General features: G+C 54.4%; 1 protein-coding gene across 8 annotated transcripts; it reads right to left on the bottom strand.

Annotated features, from left to right (window-relative positions):
- Positions 1 to 284: 284 nt before the first annotated feature.
- On the bottom strand, positions 285 to 7,176 carry LOC128114050 (keratin-associated protein 10-2-like). Of its 8 annotated transcripts, XM_052743916.1 has the most exons (4): positions 6,689 to 7,176; positions 513 to 699; positions 466 to 468; positions 285 to 374 (listed from the first exon to the last, which is right to left on the bottom strand). In XM_052743916.1, exons 1-4 carry the CDS (start codon positions 7,174 to 7,176, stop codon positions 285 to 287), a joined length of 768 nt encoding a protein of 255 aa, XP_052599876.1. The 8 variants fall into 8 exon arrangements, with proteins under 8 accessions (XP_052599876.1, XP_052599875.1, XP_052599874.1 ...); XM_052743915.1 differs by having other exon boundaries at positions 285 to 599; positions 6,628 to 7,176; XM_052743914.1 differs by having other exon boundaries at positions 285 to 699.
- Positions 7,177 to 8,396: the final 1,220 nt, after the last annotated feature.

Here is an 8,396-nt window from a genome sequence, read left to right as displayed (position 1 = left end):
CTGACCCTTGCATGAGGCAGGAAAAGGGACACTCAAAGGCCAGGAAGAGAGGTTTATTAGTGGCTGGGCAAGACATGCATTGAAGAAAGCAGAGGAATGCTGGAGAGGTCGGAGTGCTACAGAGCCTTTATAGGAAGCTGTGAGGGGGACACCAGCTGTTGGGGTGTGACATCACAGAGCTGTCACGCTATGCTGGTGCCAAAGCTGATACAGCAGCCAACCCCTACATGTCACTGTGAGGCAAGGAAGGAACTGAGCTCTGGGGCCTCCACAGGACAGACCCATCAGCAGCTGGACTTCTGGCCCAAGGAGAGGCCACAGCAGGCCTGGCGGGAGCAGGCAGGGCGGCAGAGCAGGGACACACTGGAGCAGGGCTTGCAGCAGCTGGGCTGGCAGGAGGAGGCACAGCAGGAGGAGGTGGGCACACAGCAGGCAGGTCTGCACACAGGGCGGCAGAGCAGGGACACGCTGGAGCAGGGCTTGCAGCAGACAGGCTTGCAGCAGACAGGCACACAGCAGGAAGACTGACAGCATGAGGGCTGGCAGCTAGACTGCTGGCAGCATGAGGATCCAGAACAGATGGGTGTGCAGCAGACAGGCTTGCAGCAGACAGGCACACAGCAGGATGGCTGACAGGGGGAGCAGGTGCAACAAGCTGGCTGGCAGCTAGACTGTTGGCAGCATGAGGGTGTGCAGCAGCTGTTGCAGGCAGATTGGCAGCAGGGGCTGGACACACAGCTCACTGGGGTGCAGATGAGGGTCAGGCAGGGGGATGGGGCACAGCAGCTGGGCTGGCAGCAACTGGGCACACAGCAGCTGGGCACACAACAGCTGGGCACACAGCCGTTGGACTGGCAGCAGCTGTTCAAACAACAGCTGGGCACACAGCAGCTGGACTGGCAGCAGCTGGGGGCACAGCAGGTAGGCTCACAGCAGCTCTCTGGGCAGTCGTCCACCTGCCAGGAGGAGTTGGTACAAGCATCGGAGCAGACAGACATGGTGGAGGCGGCCATGCGGGCAGGTCTGGTAGGAGCTATGAGAGTGTGAGTGTGTGGATATAAGGAGCTGGCTGTCAGCTTTTATACCGTCACACAGTGTGTTGTTGGTGATGGGCAGCCCTTCCCAGCAACTCTTTCCTTGTTGGTGTTTGGAGCTGACTGCTGGAGAGCCCTCATCAGCCGGAAGAGGCCACTTGGCTTGTAAACGTCCTGGCTGTGTGTTGTGCTAAGCCAGCCACCTTGGCCGGCTCTACTGATGGGGAGGGGATCCGGGTAGGAGAGAGCAGTGGTCAGGGGCTGGCGCTGGGCTTTCTTGGCTGGGTAGTTGAATCTGTGCTGCTGGGAAGTCCAACCATTTGAGTGCCCCGAGCTGGCCACGTCTGTCCCCTTTCTCTTTTAAGTTTGCCGTCAAGTCCTTGCAAGCGAAGGTGGGGCTGATTCCAATGAGTGGTGAAGCTCTCCTCTCATTTTGACCTGGATGGAGATACTCATCCTGGGGACTCAGTAGCTACGGCTGTCCCCCTGCCCATTGCTACCCTTGCTCTGGTGGTGAAGGGTCTGAGGCAAGGCTGGGGTGGGCCTGTGCCCGAGAAGCAGTTCCTTCTGATAGTGATTGCTGTCAGCACTCCCTGCTCTGGCTTTGATGAAGTTTGACATGCTATGAGGCTGAGGCAGGAGATCCATGCCTGGATGCCCTTGAACTTGTGGAGTCTTGTGCCTCGTCTCATTCTTGAGGGCTCCTTGTAACCCCTGTGTGGTCCCTCAGCAGTGACCCCAGAGCTCTCTGTCCAGGGACCTTGTGAGGAGCTATGGGGGGAGCAGGTCTCAATGGCCACAGTCTCTATTGGGAGGGAGAGTTCAGGCATTCTCTGAAGGACCTCCTCCAGAGGGGTGTTGGAATCCTAGGCAGGCCTGCAGCAGGGAACGCATGCTCGCAAGTCACCGGGGGACTGTGGAACTTGCCATGCACCATACATTGGGGAGGCAGAGGAAACTGGCCAGTCAGGGTAAAACCAGGTCGGGATGAGCAGTCCCCGAGATGATGGTTCCAACTACAGTGTTCTGTGTGAGGTGTATATGGGAGTCTCTTTGTATGAGCTGTGGTCCTGCCAGAGTTCTATCATCAGGCACATGTGTGTAGGATCCTTTTCTCATGACTACTGTGTTTTCAATATGTAGTGTCCCTCCAAAGAGGTGTAGTCCCCCAGCTGAGGGTGCTGGTGGAGGGTGTCAGCTGGGAGGCCCACTGAGAAGCCTTTGAAGGGTATGTTGTTCCTCATCTGCCTCTTTCCTTCCATCTCTCCCCTCCCCCTCCCTGGCCACCATGAGGTGAGAAGCCCATTACCACCGCCTTCTTGTGAGGTACAAGGCTCTCACCTCAGGCCCACGAACAGAGCCGGCCAGAGACTGAATTTAGGAACTTGTGATGCCTCTGAGACCGTGAGGCCAGCTCAGCCACAGCTGCTGACTAGTTCTCTTCCATTTTAGAGACCTCCAGCTGAGTAAAGCCTGATTCTCAATACCAACACAGAAAAGCACTTTAGGATGGGCCAGAGGGGAAGTTACGTATTTATGAATGATTTGCACAGAGACATTGCATTATGAGTGTCCCCAGAGAGTCTGCTGAGGTGTCTACATCATGGCTGTATATGTGATCCTATGGCTGTGTGTGTGTGTGTGTGTGTGTGTGTGTGTGTGTGTGTGTGTGTATGTGTGTGTGTGTGTGTATGCTGAGGCCAGAAGACCACCTTAGGAGTTGTTCCTTATATGATATCCACTTTTATTTATTTATTTTTAATAAAGGGTCTCTCTTTGGCTTATAGCTCACAGATTGAATTAGGTTGGCTGGCCAGGGCGCCGTAAGGATCTGACTGGACTCACCTTCCCAGTGCCAGGATTTTAAAAACATGGGTTGTGGGGATCAATCACCTTAGCTATTGAACCTCTCCCCAGGACACGGTCCTGAAGCTTTCCGTCACCGCCCTGCAGTGTACAGGGTTTAAAGACCAAGCAAAATTTAACACTTAAGCAAAATCTAAAACTTAAGTAAAATACACAAGCTGGCTTATTTCCTCTCCTCTTCCGTTTGTACAGGATTTTTTTAGGGTGGTATATGAAGAGCACTGCTTAGATTTAGGGCCAAACAGGAAGGTAAATCCAGCAACAACAAGCATCCTGGCTCTTAGTAAACACGGCTCATTTCTTGTTTCTGACATCCGTGTCTGACCTGTCTGTAGAGAAACACACATTATCTCTCTAGGCAATTTGGATTTATTAGTTGTTTTGAAGGTGTGCGTGCGTGCGTGCGTGCATGCATGCGTGCGTGCGTGCGAGCGTGCGTGTGTGTGCGTGTACCAGAGGACAACCTCTGTTGTCACTCCCAGGCTCTCTTATCAGCCTGGAGCTCACTAAGTAGCCCAGGCTGGCTAATCAAACGCAGATCTTCATGCTCAAAAGGGAAGCACTTGACCGATGAGCGTCTTCCCAACCATTCTGAAGTTTCTTGGAGGAATGAGAAACTAGATCTCCAGGTGAGGGCTTCTTTCCCATGTCATGCTCCTGAGTTCCCATCTTTCTGTCTGAAGTACTCCCCCATCCCTCCCTCCCCGCCCCACACACCAAGTTGTTTCCACAGCATTTTGTCTCAGCAATGCCATCCAGCTAAAGCAAAGACCTGCAGGCTTTATGTGTTTGTTTATGGATGGGGTTTAACAGAGTGACCGTATCCCTATTGTGACAATGTTCACAGTTTACTCAGACTGCCTGGACCTGAGAGGAGAGGGGAAAGCCACGCCCGGAGGTCAGGTCTACACTGGGGCAGTGAGTGCCCCCTGGGGCACTAAGGTCCTCTCTGGGGGCAGCAGGCTCCTCCCTGGGACACTAAGGTCCTCTCTGGGGACACTTTGCTCTGGTGTAGACGGCCTAGCTCTGACAGTGGTGCTGGTGTCACAGGTGGGCATCAGGGCAGAGCAGCCACTGTTAACTCAGATGTAGGAAGTAGGATAGCCCAGATGAGGAGTCAGGACTGAAGGGGCCCATACATAGCAGGGTGTTCCCTCCTGGACCACGAATTAGGCATAAACCACTCTCAGACGCCTATTTTCACAGAGAGATCCTTTATTAAATGGGGAAGAAAAGTAAAGTGGCCGATTTCTGACTCAGGCAGAAAAAACAGCAGCAAGTGGACCTTGCAGGTGTGATTTTTAAGAGGAAAAAAGGAAGGTCTGTGATAGAATGGGCTCGGATGCGGTGGGATGTTTTAATTGGGCATATTAATTAGGATAGACAAAAGGGGGCTTTGGATTGCTGGACTTCAATATTTTGATAGCCTCAGGAATGAGTCAGGCATAAGAAAGTGTCCCAGTAAGGGACTAGACCTTGGTGGCTAGTTTTAGAGATGTAATCTACAGTTTACAAGGGAGAGGGAAGGGGGATGGACAAGGCCAGCCAGCGCCATGTGAGCTATGCCTGGGCCAGCTAGAGCCCCTTCAGAGACTTGTGTGAAATGTGAGCACAGATCTTCCAGAGGCAGGAAGCCTCTGACTCCTGGGAAGAGAGAGGGTTGGGGTGGGATGGGGGATGAAGGGTGGAGGGGGGTAGGTGGATGGGATTATCTTTCCATTGCTTAGGGTCATCTCAGAGACGTCTTCTGACAGCTGGGAGGTATGAAGGTAAAGTCTTGCAAGACTGGCCGTGGCTGGTTGTGTGTGAGCTTCTTGTGGTAGCTGTAGCAACTCCTGACACATGTTGGTGAGATGCAGGGCCAGGGCCAGGCAGACAAATGGATGGATGGGTCACATCAGCAGTGGGGACCAAGGAGCTGAGGCCTCAGTTGGGCATTCTCCTCTCAGTCCCTTGACATACATCGAGTGATTCGGTGAATAGCCAGCGGGTAGTTCCCACGCGTCCTCCTCTCCATGGAGTGAGGTGAGGGCGTAGCACCTTCCCTTGGTCTGGTGTGCTTGACAAGCTCTTGGATCAGGTTTTTGTGATATGGTTTTAATAGGCCCATGTGCTCATGTGTTTCCAATCCACTCTGAGAGGGTCACGGGGAACTGTTTTACCTTTTGGAGTCGGTCATCAGTCTGTGACAGGTGTTGGCGCTGATGCTGACCTGCACAACACGATGAAGTGTCCCCCTGTCTTGGTGTTGACACTCACTATGGTGCCAAGTGCTGCTGGTGAAGTGGAAGGGATCCAGGGTAAGGTCCAGCCCGCCCACGGCTGCTCCACAGCCTGGAGTTAGTCAGTACAGCAGACTGACCATCATAGCTGCCGGCTACATCTCTCTCTGACCTTGGGGATGGAAGGTAGGACCCCCGGCTTGGCCTCCAGGCTCACAGCTCAAGGAGAGTGTGGCTTATCCCTGCAGAGGAATTCGAGGAAGGAGACCGCAGAGCAGGCAGGCCACAGCTACCTGGATGAAGGCTGTGCATGGAATGCAGGAGACGGAAGAGGAAGGGCAGGTGGGTGCGTGGGCCCTGGAAGCTTCTTGCCCTGAGTTCCCCTGGCAGGGAAAAGAAAAGAGGCAGGTAGGGGGGTGAGGTTGAGGATGAGTGGGCAGTTCAGAGGAGGATGGAGAGTGTGGGGGACCGACAGGGCATCACGGAGGGCGATGGAGGGGAGGCGTCTGCTGGGGGAGATCGTGCAGGAGAAAGCAGCCCGGCTCTGCTTCTTCTCTGTGTTGAAAGCCTGTGGGTTAGCTGCAGGCTAAGCTTAGGAGGTAGCCTCCTGGAGTATGGGGAGATTTGAAGGCCTGTGCTGGTCCCTGGGCTCTGACTTCTCCTAGCACAGGGTGGGCTGCCGGCTCTCACTTGTGAGGGACTGAGCCCACTCTCTTCTGAGGAACCAGGTTCTTGGCAGCTGCCCTCAATGGTCCCTCCAGGGAATGCCCAGCTGGTACCAGACCTTTGGCACCAGACACACTGCCACCCACCCTGAGAGTCTGCTTGTCCTTGCCCGGTGGCTCCTGGGAAAGAGGCTGGCCCAGAGGGGTGGGCAGGGCCTGCCTATGACCAGGATCCTCTATCACAGGTGTGAGAGCGGTGGCCCAGGACAAGGTGGGGAGGGTGGGTCCCCCGCTGCGCTTCCTGTTCCCTCATCAGGACCTGATGCTGATTCCATTAGAGTTCAGAGAGGAAGAATGAGGCATGGCTGAGGTCAAGGAAAGAATTTATTAGGGTTCTGAGGAGGCTTCTAGCTAGAGGGCACCTGGCAGTTTCCCACAGAGAAGCCCACTGACACCCAGACTATGGAGCAGGGTTCCCTGGCTTGTGACAAGAACCTCAGGCTGGGCAGTGTCAGAGAGCAAGACAGGATCCTCTGTTTTTTGATGGAAGACACTCAAGCTTAGGCAGGGTCTGCATCTGAGGCAGCTCAGGGACTAGGGGGAGAGGTGAGAGATCCCCAGGGGATGGACCCATCAGCAGCTGGACTTCTGGCCTGAGGAGAGGCCACAGCAGGCCTGGCGGGAGCAGGCAGGGCGGCAGAGCAGGGACACACTGGAGCAGGGCTTGCAGCAGCTGGGCTGGCAGGAGGAGGCACAGCAGGAGGAGGTGGGCACACAGCAGGCGGGTCTGCACACAGGCCGGCAAAGCAGGGACACGCTGGAGCAGGGCTTGCAGCAGACAGGCTTGCAGCAGACAGGCACACAGCAGGAAGACTGACAGCATGAGGGCTGGCAGCTAGACTGCTGGCAGCATGAGGAGGATCCAGAGCAGATGGGTGTGCAGCAGACAGGCTTGCAGCAGACAGGCACACAGCAGGGAGATTGACAGCATGAGGGCTGGCAGCTAGACTGCTGGCAGCATGAGGAGGATCCAGAACAGATGGGTGTGCAGCAGACAGGCTTGCAGCAGACAGGCACACAGCAGGACTGTTGGCAGGGGGAGCAGGTGCAGCAAGCTGGCTGGCAGCTAGACTGTTGGCAGCATGAGGGTGTGCAGCAGGCAGATTGGCAGCAGGGGCTGGACACACAGCTCACTGGGGTGCAGATGAGGGTCAGGCAGGAGGCTGGGGCACAGCAGCTGGGCACACAGCAGCTGGGCACACAGCAGCTGGACTGGCAGCAGCTGGGGGCACAGCAGGTAGGCTCACAGCAGCTCTCTGGGCAATCCTCTATCTGCCAGGAGGACTCAGTGCAGGGCTCAGAGCAGACAGACATGGTGGAGGTGGCCATGACTGATTGGAGGGCAGAGAGTGAGGTGAGAAGTTGTGAGTGAGTGAGGTGTGATGGCGGCGGGTGCCACTTATATATCTCTCAAGGGTGTGTGTGTGTGTGTGTGTGTGTGTGTGTGTGTGTGTTTGTGTTGTCCTAGCTACAGTTCCTTGTTGGTGTTGTGGTAGTTGGAAGGACACCCATCAATCAAGTGGCCATGACCTGTAGCTCCGCCCACAGAACTCTGCCCAGCTAGAGCGGAAAGGTCTGGTAGAGCTGCATGGGGCAGGGCAGAGGCGGGTGTTGCTTCCTCTCCAGGGAAGGTCAGTTCCCTGTTATCTGCCATGGCCATCTCTTGAGGCCCCTTGCTCTGGCTCCCTGCTTCAGCCTTCGGTTGACTCATCAGCATATTTTAACCTTATTTTATACCTGCTTTATTTGGGGATGATGGTCCAAGAGCTGTGTTTATTTTCTTCATCAGCAATACTAGTAGAAATAGTTCTTGCTTTAAGCTGGGAATTATTCCAAGTTAGTCTATAAATATCAACTCACTAAGCCCTGTGACCTTGAAAGGGAGACGATTTCATTATTCCTAGCTGGGGAGACTGGGACACAAATAAGAGCTTACAGAAGAGCCTGGGTCAGGCAGCTGAGACACCTGGACACGGACACCCCCATCCTGTGTTCGGATCTGTCATTCTGCTCCCAAGATAAAACAGACTAGAAAGGTAGCCTGTCCATCAGTCTCTGCCAGAGAAGCGGAGGTGGTTCAGGACACCCATCACTCAGATGGACATGACCTCTAGTCCTGCCCAGAGAACTCTGGGCAGCTAGAACTGAAAGACCCGGTAGAGCTGCTTGAGGCAGGGCAGGGAAATTGTCATTTGTTCTCCCAGGACTAAGCATTGGGGGCCAGGATGATGTGAAGGTGATGTAGCAGGGGCTTCAGGAGTTTGCTCTGAAAAAAAAAAATGGCTACAGCAAGAGAACCCAGGGGCTGGAGAGATGGCTCAGAGGTTAAGAGCACTGACTACTCTCCCAGAGGTCCTGAGTTCAATTCCCAGCAACCATATGGTGGCTTACAACCATCTGTAGTGAGTTCTGATGCCCTCTTCTGGTGTACAGGTGTACATGCAGACAGAGCACTTGTATACACACAAAATAAATAAATAAATCTTTAAAAAATTAAAAAGAAGAAGAAGAAGAAGAAGAAAAAAAGAGGACATGGTTTGACTGACAGG

This window comes from Peromyscus californicus, unplaced genomic scaffold (assembly GCF_007827085.1).
Source record: "Peromyscus californicus insignis strain IS unplaced genomic scaffold, ASM782708v3 Scaffold_19__1_contigs__length_69161282, whole genome shotgun sequence".
Lineage (NCBI taxonomy): Eukaryota > Metazoa > Chordata > Mammalia > Rodentia > Cricetidae > Peromyscus > Peromyscus californicus.
Note: the sequence above shows the minus strand (reverse complement) of the source record. Positions and strands in the feature narration are given on the sequence as shown.